The 22,782-nt window shown below is 45.7% G+C and overlaps 1 protein-coding gene across 1 annotated transcript; it reads right to left on the bottom strand.

Annotated features, from left to right (window-relative positions):
- Window positions 1-15,246: 15,246 nt before the first annotated feature.
- On the bottom strand, window positions 15,247-18,183 carry LOC135975542 (olfactory receptor 11A1-like). The gene has a single exon (XM_065566761.1). It carries the CDS (start codon window positions 16,672-16,674, stop codon window positions 15,706-15,708), a length of 969 nt encoding a protein of 322 aa, XP_065422833.1. The 5' UTR covers window positions 16,675-18,183; the 3' UTR covers window positions 15,247-15,705.
- Between the last annotated feature and the right edge of the window lie 4,599 nt (window positions 18,184-22,782).

Here is a 22,782-nt window from a genome sequence, read left to right as displayed (position 1 = left end):
GATCCCAGTGCCTGATGGGACAAAAAACATTGTCGCAGGTGGTTCTGGGTACAGACTCACCCCTCCCTCCCTCCCTGCATGAAAGCAATGGATGGCAGACAACCATTTCGTGCCTTTTTTCCTGGGTGAACACTGCAGACTGAATACCACGGTAAGCATGGAACCCACTCAGCTCAAGACAGCAGTCATGAATATTGTAAACACCTTGCGCGTTCTTGTGGAGTGTATGCTGAGCCAGGACCAGAAAAACGAGGCGAGGAGGCAGCGGCGGCGGCAGCGCAGCGACAAGCGTGATGAGAACATGGACATGGACACGGACACAGAATTCTTCAAACCGCGGGCCCCGATGCTTTGGAGATCATGTTGTTAATGGGGCAGGTTCTATCCATGGAACACCAATTCTGGGCAAGGGAAACAAGCACAGACTGGTGGGACCGCATAGTGTTGCAGGTGTGGGATGATTCCCAGTGGCTGCGGAACTTTCGCATGCGTAAGGGCACTGTCATGGAACTTTGTGACTTGCTGTCCCCTGCCCTGAAGCGCCAGAATACCAAGATGAGAGCAGCCCTCACAGTTGAGAAGCGAGTGGCGATAGCCCTGTGGAAGCTTGCAATGACAGACAGCTACCGGTCACTCGGGAATCAATTTGGAGTGGGCAAATCTACTGTGGGGGCTGCTGTGATGCAAGTAGCCAAAGCAATCACTCAGGTGCTGCTACGAAAGGTAGTGACTCTGGGAAATGTGCAGGCCATAGTGGATGGCTTTGCTGCAATGGGATTCCCTAACTGTGGTGGGGCAATAGATGGAACCCATATCCCTATCTTGTCACCGGAGCACTAGGGTACCACTAGGGTACCCAGTACATAAACCGCAAGGGGTACTTTTCAATGGTGCTGCAAGCACTTGTGGATCACACGGGACGTTTCACCAACATTAATGTGGGCTGGCCGGAGAGGGTTCATGACGCTCGCGTCTTCAGGAACACTACTCTGTTTAAAGGGCTGCAGCAAGGGACCCAGCCTACCCCTTAATGCCATGGCTCATGAAGCCATACACATGCAGCCTGGACAGGAGTCAGGAGCTGTTCAACTACAGGCTGAGCAAGTGCAGAATGGTGGTAGAATGTGCATTTGGCCATTTAAAAGGTCGCTGGCCATCGTTACTGACTCGCTCAGACCTCAGCCAAACCAATCTCCCCATTGTTATTTCTGCTTGCTGTGTGCTCCACAGTCTCTGTGAAAGTAAGGGCGAGACTTTTATGGCGGGGTGGGAGGCTGAGGCAAATCGCCTGGCTGCTGATTACGTGCAGCCAGACACCAGGGCGATTAGAAGAGCACACCAGGAAGCTCTGTGCATCAGAGAAGCTTTGAAAATCAGTTTCATGACTGGCCGGCTACAGTGTGAAATATCTGTTTGTTTCTCCTTCATGAAAACCCGCCCCCTTTATTGACTCATTCTCTGTAAGGAACCCACCCTCCCCCTTCCCCCAGCTTGCTTTAAAACCAAATAAAGTCACCATCGTTTAAAAATCATTTATTCTTTATTAATACATTATAAAAAGAGAGAGGGAACCTGGGTGGGGTTTGGGAGGAGGATCGGCGGGAAGGAAAAGGCCACTAAAAAAAGGTTAAAAAAATGACAGCCTTTTGCTTGGGCTGTCCATTGGGGTGGAATGGGAAGGTGTACGGAGCCTCCCCCCCCCCCCGCCCCGTTCTTACACGTCTGGGTGAGGAGGCTATGGAACATGGTGAGGGAGGAGGGGGGTTATACAGGGGCTGTAGCGGCACTCTGTTATCCTGCTGCCGTTCCTGAAGCTCCACCAGACGCCGGAGCATGTCTGTTTGCTCACGCAGCGGCTCCAGTGTTGCATCCTGCCTCCTCTGATCTTCCTGCCACCACCTCTCATCTCGAGCGTCTCTCCTCTCCTCACGTTGGTCCCTCCTGTCCTCACGTTCACTGTCTTCTTTCCTACACTTTGAAACGGTGTCCTTCCACTCATTCAGATGAGCTCTGTCACTGTGGGTGGATTCCATGATTTCTGCGAACATCTCGTCTTGCGTCTTCTTTTTCCGACGCCTTATCTGTGATAGCCTTCGGGACGGAGGAGGGAGGCTTGAAGAATTTGCAGCTGCTGGAGGGAGGGGAAAAAAGGAGAGAATTTTTTTAAAAGATACATTTTGCAGAAAAATGCTTATACTCTTTCACGGTGACCAACACTATTCACATTACATAGCACATGTGATTTCTGTGCAAGGTCGCATTTTGCCTCTTAATATTGAGTGCCTGTGGCTTTGCTGCTAGAGATCACAGACGCAGGTCTGGGCAAAAGAATTCGGCTTGCATGCAGCCATGGTAAGCCATTGTCTTTCGGCTTCTGCGCCCTCCTTTCCCACATACCAAGCAAAGCCCGTTGAGTGCTGCGGTTTTCCTGTTAATATTCAGCAGCAGAAAACAAACTAACCCCCCGCCCCCATCCAATTCTCTGGATGATCGCTTTATCCCTCCCCGCACCGCGTGGCTGGTATCAGGGAAGATCCCTGCAGGAACCAAACACCCCCCACCCCACCATGAATTCTCTGGGATGATAGCTTTACCCCTCCCCCCACCACGTGGCTGGTATCAGGGAAGATCCCTGATAGCCAAACTTGAAAAGCTCTGGGCCAATTCCCCCCCGTCCCCCCCCACACTTGGCTAACTGCAGGGAAGGATTTCTTTTCAGCCACAGGCAAACAGCCCAGTAAGAACTGCCACCTCTGTCCCCTTAATTAAATTCCCGTATTTCAACCAGGTTACCATGAGCGATATCACTCTCCTGAGGATTACACAGTAAGATAAAGAACGGATGTTGCTTGAATGCCAGCAAACACCGGGACCATACGCTGCCAGGCTTTGTCATGCAATTATACCAGATTACTTGCTGCAAGCATGGCGCGGTCAAGTGTCCTACCATGGAGGACGGAATAAGGCTGCATTGCCCAGAAACCTTGTGGCAAGGCTTTTGGAGTATCTCCAGGACAGCTTCATGGAGATGTCCCTGGAGGATTTCCGCTCCATCCCCAGACACGTTAACAGACTTTTCCAGTAGCTGTACTGCCTGCGAATGCATCCCAAGTCCTCAGGGCAAAGTAATCATTAAAAACCCTTGCTTTTAAAACAAGTTTTATATTTTAAAAGGTAAACTCACCTGAGGTCCCTTCTATGGGGTCGTGGTCTTGGATACTGGGTTGGGAGGGTACTTCAGTCAGGCTGAGAAAAAGATCCTGGCTGTTGGGAAGAACGGAGTGCTCGGTGCTCTCTGCAAGCTCTTCCTCCTCCTCCTCTTCCCCGTCTGCAGAATCCTCAGGTGTAGCTGATGAGATGATCCCCCCCTCGGAATCCACAGTCAGAGGTGGGGTAGTGGTGGCGGCCCCCCCTAGAAGTGCATGCAGCTCGTCGTAGAAGCGGCATGTCCGTGGCTCTGACCCGGAGTGACCGTTTGCCTCCTTTGTTTTTTGATAGGCTTGTCTGAGCTCCTCGACTTTCACTTGGCACTGATCTGAGACCCTATTGTGGCCTCTCTCCATCATGCCCTTGGAGATTTTTTCAAAAGTTTTTGCATTTCATCTTTTTGAACGAAGTTCTGCTAGCACTGAATCCTCTCCCCATATAGCAATCAGATCCAGTACCTCCCGTACGGTCCATGCTGGTGCTCTTTTTCGATTATCGACCTGCATGGTTACCTGTGCTGATGAGCTATCTGTGGTCACCTGTGCTCTCCACACTGGGCAAACAGGAAATGAAATTCAAATGTTGGCGGGGCTTTTCCTGTCTACCTGGCCAGTGCATCCGAGTTCAGATTGCTGTCCAGAGCGGTCAAAATGGTGCACTGTGGGATAGCTCCCGGAGGCAAATACCATCGAATTGCTGCCACACTAACTCTAATTTGAAATGATAAAATCGATTTTGACGCTACTCCGCTCGTCGGGGTGGAGTACAGAAATCTATTTAAAGAGCCCTTTATTTCAAATTAAATGGCTTCGTTGTGTGGACGGGTGCAGGGTTAATTCGATTTAACACTGCTAAATCCGAATTAAAGTTGTAATGTAGACCAGGCCTAAGGGTAGTTAAGCACTGGAATAGGCTTCCAAGGAAGACTGTGAACTCCCCATCATTGGAGGTTTTTAAGAACAGGTTGGACAAACTTTTGTCAGGGATGGTCTAGGTTTACTTGGTCCAACTCAGTGCAGGGGGCTAGACTTGATGACTTCTTGAGGTCATTTTCAGCCCTACATTTTTATGACTCTATGATCCTATAACCAAGAAAAAACAATTCCGGGCATCAGTATTTAAGCAGTATTATACCATATATGGTGTCAAGTATCAGCGGGTAGCCGTATTAGTCTGTATCTACAAAAACAACAAGGAGTCTGGTGGCACCTTAAAGACTAACAGATTTATTTGTGCATAAGCTTTCGTGGGTAAAAACCTCACTTCTTCGGATGCATAGAGTGAAATTTACAGATGCAGGCATTATATACTGACACATGGAGAGCAGAGAGTTACTTCGCAAGTGGAGAACCAGTGTTGACAGGGCCAATTCAATCAGGGTGGATGTAGTCCACTCCCAATAATGGATGAGCAGGTGTCAATTCCAGGAGAGGAAAAGTTGCTTCTGTAATGAGCCAGCCACTCCCAGTCCCTATTCAAGCCCAGATTAATGATGTAAAATTTGCAAATGAATTTTAGTTCTGCTGTTTCTCTTTGAAGTCTGTTTCTGAAGTTTTTTTGTTCAATGATAGCGACTTTTAAATCTGTAATAGAATGACCAGTGAGATTGAAGTATGAACCAATCCCTGTAGCAAACCTCGTTGCCTACTCTGTCCCCATATCTACTCTGGCGACACCATCAGAGGACCCAACCACATCAGCCACACCATCAAGGGCTCATTCACCTGCACATCCACTAATGTTACATATGCCATCATGTGCCAGCAATGCCCCTCTGCCATGTACATTGGCCAAACCGGACAGTTCCTCCACAAAAAAATAAATGGACACAAATCGGACATCAGGAATGGTAACACACATAAGCCACCAAGTGAACACTGTGGGGGATGTGGAGATGCCTATAGTGATCCTCGGGGACCCAGCCTACCCGCTAATGCCATGGCTCATGAAGCCCTATACAGGCACCCTGGACAGTGAAAAGGAACTCTTCAACTACCGTCTGAGCAAATGCAGAATGGTGGTGGAGTGTGCTTTTGGACGTCTCAAGGGGAGATGGAGAAGCTTATTGATTCACTCCGATCTCAGCGAAACCAATATCCCCATTGTTATTGCAGCTTGCTGTGTGCTCCACAATCTGTGTGAGAGCAAGGGGGAGACCTTTATGGCGGGGTGGGAGGCTGAGGCAAATAGCCTGGCTGCTAATTACGCCCAGCCAGACAGCCGTGCGATTAGAAGAGCACAGCGGGACGCGCTGTGCATCCGGGAGGCTTTGAAAGCTAGGTTCCTGAGTGAGCAGGGTAACCTGTGACAATTTTGTTGGTTTACAGAGAAGCTGAACCTGCCCCCGTTTCTTTACCCAGTGACTGTTCACTATCCTCTCCAGTTTCATACCCCGTTCACCCCCTTCCAACCCACGTTTAAAAATAAAATCACTGAAAATTTGTTAATGAACAACGTTTTCTTTATTACTGTTTTTGCGGTAAAGTTTTGAAACTGGGACGCAGACTGTAGTGGGGAGCGGGTGTAGTGTACTGATGCAAAGGACGCTTCTAAACTCGAGGAATGCCAGGCTCCTGCTTCTACAGTGGTCCGCACTGGCGGACTGATTGTTTGAACGGAGCCTGTCACCCCTTCTGTTCGGGACTCTGTGTGTGGGGGCTATGTGACTTTGTGGCAGGGGGAGGACGGTTACAGATTCCCTGCTGCGTGGCTCTGTGATCCAGGATAAGGACCGCTGCATAAGATCTCTAACCGCCCTCCTCCGCCACAAAGTCACATAGCCGCCCTCCCACCCCCCAGACAATGAAAACCACCTCCCAGACTGACCAGGGTGCCTAGTGAATGCACTGTGTGTGTGACCTGCTGCTGAACCTGCCCCCGTGTCTGTACCAACCACCTTTCCCCCCCTTAAAACAGACTGTCCTCTAAAAAAACACGATGGAAACAGCAATTAACAGAAACTTATTTTTTATTAGCAAATGGACAGTTAGGGGATGAAACTGGGATGGGGGCTTGGGTGAGGCGGGAAGGAAAGGACTTATCAAACTTTGGGGAATGACAGCCTTCTGCCACTTGAGCAGTCTGCAGGGGTAGAGTGACAGTTTTCACGGGCTCTGCAGCCCCTCCTTCTGGGTACTTTCGGTGAGGGGGATATGGGACTTTGTGGCGGGGGACGGTGGTTGCAGATAGACTGCAGCGGGGCTCTGTCCTCCTGCCTCCGGTCCTGCAGAACATCCACAAGGCACCGTAGCTTTTCCGTTTGCTCCCTCATTAGTCCAAGCAGTGTTTGAGTCGCCTGCTGGTCTTCCTGCAGTCACCTCTCCTCCCGTTCGCTGTGTGCTCTCTGGTATTGGGACATGTTCTCCCTCCACTGACTCAGCAGGGTTGCCTCGGCTCGGGAGCAGCCCATAAGTTCTGAGAACATGTCGTCCCGTGTCCTTTTCTTTCTACGCCTAATCTGCGACAGCCTTTGGGAGGGGGATGACAGGGTAGGTCGGGAGACAGCCACAGCTGTGGGATGGGAAAAAGGGAGTGAATTCCTCAGAAAGATAAATTTTGGGGGGAACAAAGAAAATAGCCTTTCTCTGTGAAAAAGACCATTCACAGCACCTATCACATGCGCACTCAGGACAAGGTCGAATTTTCGGCCTTCGCATTCAGTCCCTGGGGTCTTGCAGTGCAGATCACAGAATCGGAACAGCACGGGGGAATTTGGGTAGTGGGCTGACATGGTAAGCCGTAGACTTGTGGCAGCTTAAAACTGTAATAATAGCACTGCCCTACTTTCATGTTCAAAGCAATGCTCCTAGCGTTGGCCAGTTCCTGCTGCCAGCAATCCGGCAAGCATGAACTCTGCCCCTGTCCCACCCCCTCGCGGCTGTCCCCGGGAAAGATCCCTCTATGCTGCCTCTCTCCCGCCTCCACCACATGACTGTAAACCGGCGGTCACAGTTCTGTAAAGGAACAGGGAAGCAGTCCCAATACTAACATTCCCCTAATTCAAAGCAGGTCACCATGAGCGACATCACTCTGATGCGTATTTCAGACAGGGACGAAGAACGCATGCTTCGGGAAAGCCTGCAAAGACCAGGGCCGTATGCCGCCATGCTGTGCAAGGCAATGATACCGGAGTACTTGATGGTAGCCTGGCGCGGACACGTTTCATACTACGGAGGACACAACATGGCCGCTCTGCCAATGAACCTCATGCAAAGGCTTTCCAATTACCTCCAGGAGAGCTTCATGGAGATGTCCCCTGAGGATTTCTGCTCTATCCCCGGACATATTGACCACATTTTACTGTAGCTGCACTGGCAAGGGCTAAACAGTAGAGCGCCTACGGCAAACCAATGAAGATATACCGGACATTGTTAGATTTTTTTGCAGCAGTTGCACTAGCAAAGACTAGAACTTTAAGTGCCTAGGACAATCTAATCATGAAAAAGCCACAGTTAATATTAATATTCTTTTCAAAATAAATGTTTACATGTTTAATCCACTTACCGGCTGATCCTTCCCCTGATTCTGGGTCCGGGTTAACGCCTGGGGACGGTTGGTACGGGATCTCTGTGAGGGTGATGAAGAGATCCTGGCTGTCTGGGAAATCAGCGTTGTAAGCGCTGTCGACTGCCTCGTCCTCCTCATCTCCTTCCTCATCTTCCCCGTCCACTACCATCTCAGAGGAAGCGGGTGTGGACAATATCCCATCCTCAGAGTCCACGGTCAGTGGTGGGGTAGTGGTGGCGGCCGCACCGAGGATGGAATGCAGTGCCTCGTAGAAACGGCATGTCTGCGGCTGGGATCCGGAGTGCCCGTTTGCCTCTTTGGTCTTCTGGTAGCCTTGTCTCAGCTCCTTGATTTTCACGCGGCACTGCGTTGCATCCCGGCTGTATCCTCTCTCTGTCATGGCTTTGGAGATCTTCTCGTAGATCTTTGCATTCCGTCTTTTCGATCGCAGCTCCGAAAGCACGGACTCATCGCCCCACACAGCGATCAGATCCAAGACTTCCCGATCAGTCCATGCCGGGGTCCTCTTTCTATTCTGAGATTGCATGGCCATCTCTGCTGGAGAGCTCTGCATTGTTGCCAGTGCTGCTGAGCTCGCCACGATGTCCAAACAGGAAATGAGATTCAAACTGCCCAGACAGGAAAAGGAATTCAAATTTTCAAATTTTCCCGGGGCTTTTCCTGTGTGTCTGGTCAGAGCATCCGAGCTCGGACTGCTGTCCAGAGCGTCAACAGAGTGGTGCACTGTGGGATAGCTCCTGGAGCTATTAGCATCGATTTCCATCCACACCTACCCTAATTCGACATGGCCATGTCGAATTTAGCGCTACTCCCCTCATTGGAGAGGAGTACAGAAGTCGAATTTAGGAGACCTCTATGTCGAACTAAATAGCTTTGTTGTGTGGACGGGTGCAGAGTTAATTCGATTTAGCGCTGCTAAATTCGACATAACCTGCTAGTGTAGACCAGGCCTGTGACTCTCTGACAATATGAAATACACCAGTGATATGTTGCCGGAAGTGTTTGGGATGAAATAAGCACAGATATGGTAGGAGTGAATCTTAAAGACAAATAAACGGAATCTCTAGTTGCCAAACAGCTCTAGAAGAGTAGAAGAGATCAGGGCCAGCTGCAGGCACCAGCTAAAGAAGCAGGTGCTTGAGGCGGCCAATACCAAGGCGCGTCACTCCGGCTGCTATCGGGGCGGCACGTCTGGGTCTGCAGCGTGGTAATTCAGAGGCAGGTCCCTCAGTCCCTCTTGGAGCGAAGGACCTGCCACTGAATTGCCACCGAAGAGTGGAATGGCGTGATCGCGGTGCCACGGCTTTTTTTTTTTTTTTTTTGCCGCTTGGGGTGGCAGAAAACCTGGAAGCCGGCCCTGTCTGCTATGATTATTGGATAGAGATCTTTATTTCTCACCCTCGTCTCCTACATTCACATCATCTCCACCATCCTGAGGATATGCTTCTTGGAAGGAAGGTATAAAGCTTTCTCAACTGGATGCTCCCTCCTTGTCAGGTTTATTTGATACTACGGGATTGATTTGTCTCCACTTGTGAGACTCACGCCAGCCTTCTTGGTGGTTCTGCATAGACTGATCTCCATCAATTACAGCAGCTTACCTCCCATGTTGAACCCCCATCATCCACAGCTCAGAAAGACAAAGAGGTGGAAAGCGCTCTGACCAAATATTTGGAAACAAAAAAAAATGTTAAATTTCGCATGTAGCGTAAAAACGTTTTGGGAAGAAGCAGTGAAATATCAGTAAGGGACTCTACGGACATTTCTTCACCTCTGCAGGCAGTGGAAAAGCACATGACATACAAGGAGTGTGGGTTAATTAATGGGAAATGGGCTTCCAGGTCCCCTATGTGACTTTTAAAAATCTTAGCTATAGTCTATAAAGCAGTGCAGTAAAACTGCCAATGGATTTTGCTTTTCAAGTTCTTTGTTTCAAACCCTCCTAATAGCCCATGCAGCAAATCTGTGTTTACCCTCTTCTTCACCAAGTGCTTTGGGACTCACAGATCAATGAGGACTCTGTAATGCCAATCAAAATCAAACATCACCCAGAACTCTTCTTTCTCAGCCCAGCTGCCCTGCATCCCAGTTCTTCCTGTTCTAATCAATATACCCCACTGCTCTCCCAAGGCCAGCAATAAAACCCAGGACTCTTGAGTTCCCAACCCCATCCCGATATCAACCCTTAGATCAGATTTCTCAGTCCAAGCCGGGAATAATGGTAACTAGTTAATAGAATATCCTTTGATCTTTCTATCTCCCTTTTACTAAATTGAACTTAGGAAATTCCATGCCCCGCCCCCCCCCCCCCCCCCACACACACACTGTGATAATGTTGGAAAGTATTAAAATATTGGGAAATGTCTTGCAAACTTAAAACTGCTGGATTGTGTGTGTGTGTGTGTGCATTTCCACAGAGCTGGCCAAAATTCCCAGTTTTTTCTGGGACAATTTTTCCTTCAAGTTTTGTTTGTTTGTCTGAGCTGTTTCCACTTCTTGGGGGGGCGGGGGGGAAGAAGAGAAAGGAAAAATGAAACTATTATTTTGGCACTAGGCCTAATAGGAAAAGACATTCTTTACCCAAAACAACTCCTTCTGTAGCATTAGAATCTAGCCAATACCTTTGGCAAACACAGAAAAGATTATGTGATGTTTAAAATGATGAGAGATTAATATAAAAAGGATAATAAAAGATTTATATTTTCTGAGAACACTAAACCTTCAGTGACTTTCCATGAGATTTGAGCACCTAAATCCCTTGAGCTGTTGTTAAACTCACAGCCATAATATATAATATACATAGAGCCATATCTTTAGCTGGTGGGAATCAGCTGGTGGCCTACCGAATTCAATAGTGCTATGACAATTTACACCAGCGGGGGACCTGCCTTATTGATGTCAGGGAAGCCGTGTTAATTTACAGCAGTGTGGGATCTGACCACTGTTGATTTTAATGGAGCTACATCAATTTACACTAATTGAGGAGCCGTCTTCTGTTGATTTCAGTACAGTTACAATGACTTACACCACTGGTCTTCTGGCCCATTCACTCCAGTAGAGATAGACTGACTTAAACTAGCTAGAAATAGGTCCCCATCTATCTATCTATCTATCTATCTATCTATCTATCTATCTATCTAATGTTCACTGTTCCCGGCCAATGGGAGCTGCAGGAAGCAGTGGGCCACAGGGACGTGCTGGCAGCTGCTTCCCACAGATCCCATTGGCCAGGCACTGAGAACCGCAGCCACTGGGAGCTGCAGGGGGCCACGCCTGTGGACAGTCAACATCAGCAAAATGTCTCGTGGCCTGCAATCAGATTACCCAGATAGACTGCATGCGGCCTGCGGGTCACAGGTTGCTCACAACTGTGTTAGACCAATTAGTTAAAAATCCATACTTTCCTCCTTGGACAGATCCATCTATCCCTGGGTCTGATAACTTAACAGACATTATTTATGTATTAGATATTATCCATTCATTGAATTCCCATGTATATTAATTATGTTTTTAAATTTTATTATTTTTTCCGTTTCTCTCTGGACACAGTTTTGCTGAAGAATAATGGAGACTAAAACCACCATGGCTGAATTTATTCTTTTCGCACTTTTGAGTGATCCACAGCTACAGATTTTCCTCTTCTTGGTATTTCAAGTATTTCAAGCTCCTTCCACCTCAGCCTGGTCTCCTACATTCACGTCATCTCCACCATACTGAGGATATGCTCTGTAGGACAGGCGTAAAGCCTCCGCCACCTGCAGCTTTCACCTCAATGTGGCTATTTTATACTATGGGACAGGTTTCTCGCAGTATGTGAGAGCCATCTCAGCTTCCTTGGATGCTCTGGTCTCCATCCTGTACAGCACCTTGTAACCCCCATGTTAAGTCTTGACATCTACTACCTGCAAAACAAAGGAGTGCAAGCAGTTACGGTGAAAATGTGTTGCACGTTAATGGGTCTGTGTAGACTCTGCTGCTGTGAACTAAAAGTTCCTAATGCACTTTAATGTAGTGCTGTTTCTGTCAGTCTCTTCTGTTGAAGCTGTCCCACTTTGGATAATTACTTGAATAATAATGGGCTAACTTCTTTTGTGAACCAAGCCCTTCTTGGGTCTGGGCCTACTAAGCCAGGCCAGATCTGTGGTCCATCTAATACTCCATCAGATGCTTCAGAAGAAGGTCCAAGGAAACCTAAAATGGGCAATTATGGAATAACCCATCCCTAGAACTTAAAGCATGGTGGTTTTAAGACCTAGCCCCTGCTTACCATGAAGCAGAGATCTTAATCTAGAGCTAACTCAGTAATAAGTTTGAATGGTAATAAGAAAATTATTTACAGTAGGAACTGAAATCTACCTGGGAGAGAAGCCAAGGAAGAGTGAGATGTTGGTTAAAACATTAGCCTGTGGTTACAGAAGCTCAGATTTCAAGTTTCTGCTCGGTCATGGACTTCTTATGCGACCTTAAGCAAGTCAGTGAGCCTCTCTGTGGCTCAGATTCATAGATTCCAAGGTCATAAGGTGTCATTGTCATCATCTAGTCCAACATCCTGTATCACACAGCCCACAGAATTTTCCCCAAAATAATTCATAGAGCCAATCTGTTAGAAAAACATCCAATCTTGATTTAAAAATTGTCAGTGATGGAAAATCCACCACAACCATTGCTAAATTGTTCTAGTGGTTAATTACTCTCACTGTTAAAAATCATGCATTATTTCCTATCTGAATTTGTCTATCTTCAACTTTCAGCCATTGGATCGTGTGATACTTTTCTCTGCTACATTGAGGAGCCTATTGTCAAGCTGTCGGGAGTGATTCACAACCATGAGAGGTTCATCAACCTCAGGGCAAATTGTCTAAAAGCAGGGCCTACACCCCAAATGGGTGGTTTGTTCTATAATTACATTTCACCAACCTAGTAAGAAATGTGAATGCCTGTGAATCAAAGTAACAGTCTTACTATGGAGTCACACACAGACAGTCCCGTTGGGCCCTCCAGTCTATCTTGCCACCCAGGTACACTGGACTTAGTGATAAATGGTTAATTACACCAAAAAAACACAAAATATTCAGGTTGCCCCCAGTCCCAAGAGACCAGTCACTTATCCCAGATCAATTTGTACCTTAGATCTCATGCCAAAGTCAACACTAGTAGCTAATCCAATAATAAACTAACTAAGGATTTATTAACTAGGGCAAAAAATGAGAGAGTTAGTTACAAGTTAAAGCAGGCAACATATAGGCACAGATGAATAACAGGTGGTTCCAAAAGGTGACTGAAGTTTTAGCAGTCTGTTCACTGAATGACTTTTTGGGATAACCCAGGTTGACCCTGGGGATCTCTGATTTTTGTTCCTTAACACCAGCCCTTGTAAGAGTCCAAACACTAAAGAGAGAACCATTTCTTCTTGTGAGCATCTTTACATGCCCTTACCCCAGAGTTCAAACTGATGGGATAAGAGCTTCTGCATGTAACTTCTTCATGGATGGATGGGGCAGTCAACAGAGCTTTGTCCTACAATGGACCATTTAGTCTTGATTGTCCTTCTTGATGGACTGGAAAACTATTCTTCCTGCCTAGTTTCACAAGTTCAGAGCAGGCATTTTTACAATTATAAAACAAAACGTACATATTACCTTATAGCATGGGATATAGACATCACAAATAAGAGTCACACATGCAGCCACTTAAACACTAAACACATCTTTACAAGTCTAACACCTGTCTTGAAGAATATTAACATACAGGTGAGCTGGTCTCAGAGGTGCGGGAACTAGGGGTGTTGGGGTGCTGCCACTAGCTGGTCTGGATTCCAGCTATGAATTTGTCAGTGCTCAGCTAACGCCTATAGACTTGGCAAGATATGGCACCTGGTTTGTCGGCATCACACCCATTATTCAATATTTGTTCCCTACTGAGATGCTATAGATTGTAATCAAGTCACCCCGTAACCTTCTTTTTAAGATAAATAGACTGATTTCCTTGAGTCATTCACTATAAAGCATGTTTTCTAATCCTTTAATCATTCTCATAGCTCTTTTCTCACCCCCTCCAAATTTTCAACATCCTTCTCTAATTGTGGGCACCAGAACTGGACAAACTATTCCAGCAGGGGTCTCACCAGTACCAAAGAAAGAGGTAAAATAACCTCTCTACTCTACCCAAGATTCCCCTGTTTCTGCATCCTGGAATCGCATTAGCTCTGCTGGCCACAATATCACATTGGGAGCTCATGCTCAGCTGATTATCCATCATGACCCCCAAATCTCCTTTTGTATATGGAAATAATAGCACTGCCCTGCCTCACAATCACTGTCCATTACCCAGAGCAGATTCACTGGGATAATGTATAATTGTTATTAGAAACATGGGCCAATGACTCAGCTGGTATAATGTGGTGCAGTGCCATTGTTTTCACTGTAGAGGCGGTGATTCACATTATCTAAGGCTCTAGTCCAGTATCTAGAAATGAATCAATAAATAAAATAAATCAAAGCATATAGAGCTTTCTGGGTCTGTCATATTACCCATTGTGAAATACTCATTCATTACTGATGCAGAACACTGTATCAGAGGGGTAGCCGTGTTAGTCTGAATCTGTAAAAAGCAACAGAGGGTCCTGTGGCACCTTTGAGATTAACAGAAGTACTGGGAGCATAAGCTTTCGTGGGTAAGAACCTCACTTCTTCAGATGCAAGTAATGGAAATCTCCAGAGGCAGGTATATATCAGTGTGGAGATAACGGGGTTAGTTCAATCAGGGAGGGTGAGGTGCTCTGCTAGCAGTTGAGGTGTGAACACCAAGGGAGGAGGAACTGTTATGCTCCCAGTACTTCTGTTAGTCTCAAAGGTGCCACAGGACCCTTTGTTGCTTAGAATATTATTCGTTACAGCAAAGATGTTACTATGGTAATAGTCAGAAAGGTACTTATGCTACAGACATTCACAAGGCTGCATAATAGGGTGGTTTACATATTGATAAATACCAATCATAAGACATTGCTGCTAGCAGATAACATTCAGCCACAAAACCAAAACTATCACTATTTGGTACCCTACCTGCCCCTAGGATGTTGAGCCTAATTATACTGTGGGTGCTGCTGCTTAGTGGCTCCCTCTACTGTTATGCCTTTAATTAGATCCTGTATATTACTTTGAATGGACGTCTAAGGCACAAGGTACTACTCAATGGGTACAATTTGCAAAGCCTCTAAGTGATTTAGGAGCCTAAGTTCTATTTTCAAAAGTGAACAAGGTCCTTAGAAATGTATGTTTCAGTGAAAGTCAATGGGATTTGTGCTTTTAAGGCATTTAGGCACTTTGATAATTTTACCCAATGTGCTTCAGGAGAATAGATCCTGGCGTTTTTCAAATACAGAATTGAGTAGCATTTTCTCCACACGTACTTATAATTTTTTACTTAACAATGACTTATTGTTATAAATTGATGTTTCAACAAAAAACATTTTATCATTTATTGACTGATTATTGATTGATTGATTGATTGATTGATTGATAGGAAACTATTTGGGTCTTCTAAGCCTACTAATCTTTTCAAGAGAACATATATTACAAAAATACAGTCTTCCCAGAGACAAAATTAGGGAGCATTTAGGAATCCAGGACACAAAGGAGAGACCAAATAATGTAACAATCCAAACCCACCCACTGGAATCCAAAACCAGGGCTATGCAAAATGTGTTTTCCCAACTCAGTTAGAACAGAAGAGCAGATGAAATACGGAACTGGAATCTTGAATTGTGCTGTGTGGAGTGCAGAGCTTATCACAGTTATGTTTGCAGTGAGGGCAGTAGTAAATAGGAGCTCTAATATTTAATGGAAATGCGGCTGTCCCAAAACTTAGTATGACCTCACATTCCCCATGGAAGCTCCAATGGGCATGAGCTTGAGGCCACCTAGATGCTACCTCCACTGCTAGTTCAACCAGATGGATTTGTTCCCACAGCAGTCACTCCTTCTGAATTCCTGTGAGCACCATCAATTTATGGATGATCTTTCTCATGGCCTCCTTGACCTCTTTGTTCCTCAGGCTGTAGATGAGGGGATTGACCAGGGGAGTCAGGACAGTGTAGAAGACAGAGAACACTTTGTTGAGGTCTCTAAGAGTGTCAGTGTCTGGTAAAATATAGACAATGATTATAGTCCCATAGAAAATTGTCACTACCATGAGGTGAGAGGAGCAGGTAGAAAATGCCTTTTTCTTCCCGGTAGTGGAAGGGATTCTTAAAATGGTGGTGATGATAAAAGTGTAGGATGCCAGGGTTAATAGAAATGGGAAAGGGACACCTATGGAGGTGAGTATGAAACTCAGCAGCGTGATCAGGTTGGTGTCATGACAGGAATGTTTAATCAATGGGTTGAGATCACAGAAGAAATGGTCGATTTCACTGGGGCCACAGAATGTTAATTGTGACATCAAACATACAGTTATGGTACTAGCCACAAATGCCCATAGCCATGACCCAGCTGCTAGAACCCAGGTTCTGCCATTCATAAGGGCTGCATAATGCAGAGGTTTACATATAGCTAAATACCGGTCATAAGACATTGCTGCTAGGAGATAACACTCTGTACATGCCAAGAAACCAAAACAATAAAACTGCATGATGCAGCCACAGACAGAAATAGTTCTGTCTCCAGTCAGGAGACTGGCTAGCATCCTGGGCAGGATGGTGGAACTGTAGCAGGTCTCCACAAAGGACAAGTTCCCCAGGAAGAAGTACATAGGGGTGTTTAGGTGCTGATCAGCCACAATTAGAGCAATGATGAGGATGTTCCCGGCCACGGTCACAATGTAGATTACTAGAAACAGCAGGAAGAGAAGAGTATGAAGTTCAGGGAGATCCCCGAATCCCAAGAGGATGAACTTGGTGACGACCGTTTGATTGTCCACTTCTGCTTTCTGTATGTGGGTCATCTAGGTAAATATAAAAATACTATACAGGAGAGGCAGGACTTTCAAAAACAGAATTGGGAAACTTGCACTGGTTTAAGCAAGTGATGAAGGCCAGATTTTCAAAAGCCGTAGGTGATTAAAATTGCAGATTGGTGCCCAAGGCAATTAGGACCTGTATTGAAATCTATGAGTTCTTGGTGCCTAGGTCCTTTTGAAAATCCTGCTAGGTGCCCAAATACCTTTAAAAATATGGCCCCAAGTGCTTTGCTGAATAAGGACTTTAATTAAGCTATACAGAGCAACATAGGGACTGGTTTCGAAGTGGGCTGTAGTCCACGAAAGCTTATGCTCTAATAAATTTGTTAGTCTCTAAGGTGCCACAAGTTATATGCATCCGAAGAAGTGGGCTGTAGTCCACGAAAGCTTATGCTCTAATAAATTTGTTAGTCTCTAAGGTGCCACAAGTACTCCTGTTCTTCTTCTTTTTTTGGTTTCTCATGCTAGCCATTGGGAAGTTTTATACCACTCAGTAAAGGTCTAAGGAGCTAAGCAAGAGTGTTGGAATTGCTCCAGTACTAATGGGCCCAATCTTGCAGCCTTTCCTCACATGAGAAATTGCCTTGGTCTAATTCTGACCCCACTTAAATTGTTTTTTACAACATTAACTTCTGTAGGAGAGACTCCCACTGGACAGTTGAACAAGTGAGATCAGAATCAGGACCTGGAAATTATGTGCTTGTCCTGTGTTCCTATGTAATCTATAAATGGGCCAATTTTGGAGTTTGTCGGCTCCTGGAATGCTGGACTGAGCTTCTAGGGGACCTACCCATGGACTACAACAATAATAACTCCAGAGCCTGCAGACACCACTTCTCAGCCTGCTTAAAGTTTGAGTTTGGAATAAGAAGCAGAACAGCTCAGGGATTCTCTGCTTAGCTCCCACTCCACAAAAAGGCAAACCCTGAAATGACGTGGGACCTGATGCACGGATCAGGCAGATCCAAGCCTGAGGAGACCAGGATCCAGAGGCAAAGATCCGACCTGGTGCTGGCTACCTAGAGGCAACTGGGACCTCCATGGGACTCCAGACCAGGGACCCAGGAAAGGACCCTGCCCTTGTATTTTCTTTAAGGTGACCAGCATTTACGATGCTGCTACACCCATCTCCAGGACTCATCCTGGACATTCCATCTGCCTGGGAAGATGCCAGGGTGGGGTCTGGGGCTGGGGCATAGCTGTGAATGGTGAAATCTGGAGAAATGGTTCAATTGTTGTTATAGCCTTTTAGTTACTCTTAACCCTTTCTTTCCCTCGATCCTCTATGTCCCTAAGAACCCCTCCATGAAAGTCACTGTTCAGTAACAAAAACAACAAGGAGTCCGGTGGCACCTTAAAGACTAACAGATTTATTTGCCAATACTTGTTTAGTAACATCACTCCAGACAGGCCTGACAAACTCACTACACCTAGCAGGCCGCTTTCATGGTACTTATCCACAGATGTTGGCCTGGGAGGTATCCAATAGAAGCTTATGACCAGGGCCGGCTCCAGACACCAGCCGAGCAAGCTCGTACTTGGGGCGGCAGAGTCTAAAGGAGCGGCATTCCATCCAATCCTAGGGTGGCACGGTCAACTTTTTTTTTTTTTTTTGGTTCGCCACTCCGGCCACCTTGCGCCCTGGTGGGTTTTTTTGTTTGTTTGTTTTTCTTTTGTTTTGCCAATTACTTTCAGTGCGCCACTGTAGGGGGTGGCAGTGTGGAGGAGGGAAGCTCCCTGCTGGGAGAGGGCTGCGCGCTCCATCTGCCCCAGCCAGTGCCAGGTCTGCAGCAAGCCTGGCAGCCCACATCCTTCCCTCCCTGCCAACGGACGACTTTCAATTCACCTGCTGGCAGGAATGGCGCGGAGCCCTCCCGGCAGGCGGCACAGCGGGAGAGGCTGAGTGGTGAGCGGAGTGGTGAGCGCCCCAGCTGAAGGAAGCTCTGGCCGCCCCCCTTCTCTCTCCCCCCACCCCCGCTAGCCGGCATGTCTGCAGCACAGGGAGTCCCGCTAGCCAGAGTGCAGCCGCCACCCGCCCAGAGGCTCGCCAGCGCAGCCGGGGGAGGCAGCTGCGAGCCATCAAGTAAGTGGCACCGAAAGTTTGCACCCTGTTTTTTTTGTTCGCCGCTCCGGCCTCCCTGCACCCTGGTTGTGGTTTTTTAATTTTTTGTTTTGTTTTGCTTGGGGCAGCAAAAAAGCCAGAGCTGGCCCTGCTTATGACATGCTTATGCCAAACCCTGGTGATTGCTTGGGTGGCTAACAGTCTGGTGGTGTCCGGGGGCTGATGCCCCCGTTAAGTACAAGACTCTCACAGCCTCGTCACAAGAGGAAAACAGATATTTTCCATGCAAACATTCCTTTTGTTGAAAATCTCATTGCCTGTAACAAAAGAAAATGTTGGTGGACAATTTTCATTCACTCCTACCTTTAGTTGTGACTGGGAAGGAGTGACTGATGTATCAGGGTATGAGGAGTGGCTGTTGTATTGCTAGTGGCTGGTTTTGGGAATCATGATCCAGTTTCCACCCTCACTCTTCTGTCTTTCATCTTCATCATATGCTTTCACCCTCTTTGTAAAGACCCCTCCACTTTCCTTGACAGGCTGGTCTGGTCCGGCTCCGCTGCATTACACAAAATCTTCCTTTGCCTTTCTCTGGGTTATTATCAGCTTTATAGAAGAAATCAGCCTCCCTGGATCATGCTGATGCATGATTGTCCATTGAGATTGCTTGTGATAATCATATTTAAATTAATGTCATAGGGGAATTGATGCATTTTGCAATTTACAGAGCAATTAGGAAGCCTGAAGAATACAACTTTCTACCATTACATTACTAAGTATTTCACCCAGTGATAATTGCATCAAGACCATATCATCAGGTTGAACTAGCTTACTGGACTCACTCAACTAGTTGAGATCTAGGCTGGGATTTTCAGTGGAGCCTAAGGGAATTAGGCACCCAAGTTCTATTGTCTTTCTGTGGGAGTCAGGCACCTAACTCCCATAGGACTCTTTGACAATCCGAACCTATGTTGATAGGAGCACAGACTGTTTCAAGAGAAGGACAAAATTGAAATGTTTCCCAGACAGTTCATGCTGTCATATTTTAAGGATTTCTGGTGAAAAGACTCTGAGAACCCTCCCTAGTTACGATGGTGGACAATTGCAAACACATATAAACCTTGAAGGACTTTAAGGAAGATAGCTGGCTTTTTGTTGACTTGCTTGTTTTTGTCTATCCCCTTTCATTGAGTTCTCTTATGTATCACACCTTTAGGCCCCTTTGAAAGTCCTGGATTAGAAACTTATCTTTAGGTTCCCAGACATGAAAGTCTTGGCCACGCAACATCCTTTCGCAAAGAAATTTATATGATCTGTCTGTCTAACAATTCCTTTTTGTATTAGTTCAGCTCCTGCATCTCTCCCTCTACACCACTTTCCCTCAGTGTGAATACATCAGAAAGAGCAAGTTGCGATCAACAGGTGGGATTGTGAAGAGAAATACTGGAGACAGGGTCTGGAAAAGACAATGGCCACATCCTACCACCAGTTAAGATTCAGAATAACTCCATTCAGTACAGTGGAGTTCGGTTGAGATTTAACAGAACCTAAGGGAGTTAGATACCCAACTCCCACTGCAGCCCCATGGACCCTATCTTCATTTCAGGTCAGTGCATGCAACTCCAATTGAAAGTCAATAGGAGGCGGGCACCTAACTCTCTTAGGCCCCTTAGTAGTGATGTTAACACGCTTTGCATTCCACTAGTATCTCTGGTGAATGTTAAACAACAGATACGAAAGACAGACATTTTAAAATTAGCAGGTCCAGATAACTTGCCTCCAAGAGTTTTAAAAGAGCTGGCTGAGGAGCTTGCTGGATCAGTAATGTTAATTTTCAATGTCTTGGAGCACTAGGGAAGCTCCAGAAGACAGAAAAAAGCTAATGTTATGCCAATATTTAAAAAGGATAAACGGGATGGCCCAGTTAATTATAAGTCTGTCAGAATGACCTTGATCCCAGGCAAGATAATGCAGTGGCTGATATGGGACCCAGTTAATGAAGAATTAAAGATAGTAATGTAATGAATGCCAATCAACATAAATTTATAAAAAAATAGATCCTGTTAAAATAACTTGTTACCTTATTTTGATGAGATTACAAGTTTGTTGATAAAGGTGATAGTGTTTACTCAATATACTGAGACTTTTCTAATGCATTTGACTTGGTATCACATGGCATTTTGATTAAAAAATAGAATGATGTAAAATTAACATGGTGCACATTAAATGAATTAAAAACTGGCTAACTGATAGATCTCAAACTGTAACTGTAAACGCGGTATCATCATCAAGTGGGTGTTTTTCAGTTGGGTCCCACAGGGATCGGTTCTTCACCTTACACTATTTAACATTTTTATACATGACCCGAAAGAAAACAAAATCATCATTGATAATGTACACAGAAGACACAAAAAAATTGGGGGAGGGGTAACTAATGAAGGGGATCGTTCACTGATACAGAGCCATCTGGATTGCTTGGTAAACGGGGCAAAAACAAACAATTTGAGTTTTAATGTGGCTAAATGGAAATGTGTACATCTAGGAATGAAGAATGTAGGCCATACTTACAAGAAGGAGGCTCTATCCTGGGAAGCAGTGACTGAAAATATTTGCGGGGTCATGGTGGACAATCACCTGCATGTGACCTCCCAGCACAGTGATCTATCCAAAAGAGCTAATACAATCTTTGGATGCATAAACATGGCAATCTCAAAAAGGAGTAGCAAGGTTATTTTTCTTCTATATTTGGCACTGGTGAGACTGCTGCTGGAAAACCACATTCAGTTGTGGTGCCCACAGTGCAAGAAGTATGTTGATAATTGGAGAGGGTTCATAGGAGAGCCACAAGAATGATTAAAGGATTAGAAAACATGCCTGATAGTGTTTGACTCAAGGAGCTCTGTCTATTTCGCTTAACAAAGAGAAGGTTAAGAGTTGATTTAATTGAAGTCTATAAGTATCTACATGGGGAATAAATATGATAAATTTAATAATGAGCTCTTCTATCTAGGAGACAAATATCTAACATGATCCAACGGCAGGCAGTTGAAGTTAGACAAATTCATTCTGGAAATAAGGTGTAATTTTCTAAATAGTGAAGTTTAACCAATAGACCAATTTACCAAGGGTCGTGGTGGATTTCCATCACTCGCAATTTTTAAATCAAGATCGGATGTTTTTTTCTAAAAGATCTGCTCTAGGAATTATTTTGGGGAAGTCCCATGGCTTGTGCTCTACAGGAGGTCTGACTAGATTATCACAATGGTCCCTTTTGGTCTTGGAATCTGTGAATCTATGAATCTAGGTTTAATTGATCCTGCCTAAGCAGAGGGGGCTGGACTTGATCTCTTGAGGTCCCTTCCTGCCCAACATTTGTATGACTCTACGAAAAGGCTAGAAGGAGCCACTGCGATCATCTCTAGTCTGACCTCCTGCGTCACACATTCCACAGGGCTTCCCTGAGTTCATGCCTGTAAAACAGAGCATATTTTTAAGACAGATGTCCAATCTTGTTTTAAAAAATTTCCAGTGATGGAGAATCCATCACAAACCACAACCCTTGATAAATTGTTCCAATGGTTAATTACCTTCTCCGATAAAAATGTGTTCCTTTAGTCTGTCGCTGTAAGGCAGGTTTTCCAATCCCTTAAACATTCTTGTGGTGCTTCTCTGAACTCTCTCCTACTTATTAATATCCTTCTTGAATTGTGGCCAGCAGAACGAGACAAGTTATTCCAGTAGTGGTTACACCAGTGACAAATCAGAGGCAGTATAGCCTACTTACTCTTACTTGAAATTCCCCTGCTTATACAGCCAAGGATCATATTATACTTTTGGTCCCAGCACTGCACTGGGAGCTCATGTTTAGCTAATCCTTCAAGTCTTTTTCTGAGTCACTGCTTCCCAGGATGAAGTCCCTCATGCTGTAAGTATGGCCTATGTTTTTGCTCCTAGATATGCCAGTTTACATTTGACATATTTACATGTATTTTTATTGATTGTGCCTAGTTTACCAAGAGATACTGATTTCT

The sequence above is a fragment of the Chrysemys picta genome, chromosome 13 (assembly GCF_011386835.1).
Source record: "Chrysemys picta bellii isolate R12L10 chromosome 13, ASM1138683v2, whole genome shotgun sequence".
In the NCBI taxonomy this organism is placed as follows: domain Eukaryota; kingdom Metazoa; phylum Chordata; order Testudines; family Emydidae; genus Chrysemys; species Chrysemys picta.
This window is presented reverse-complemented; position numbering and strand designations above follow the sequence as displayed.

Coding starts and splice junctions, on each gene's coding strand:
- LOC135975542 (XM_065566761.1), bottom strand. CDS start 16,674: ATGACCCACATACAGAAAGCAGAAGTGGACAATCAAACGGTCGTCACC.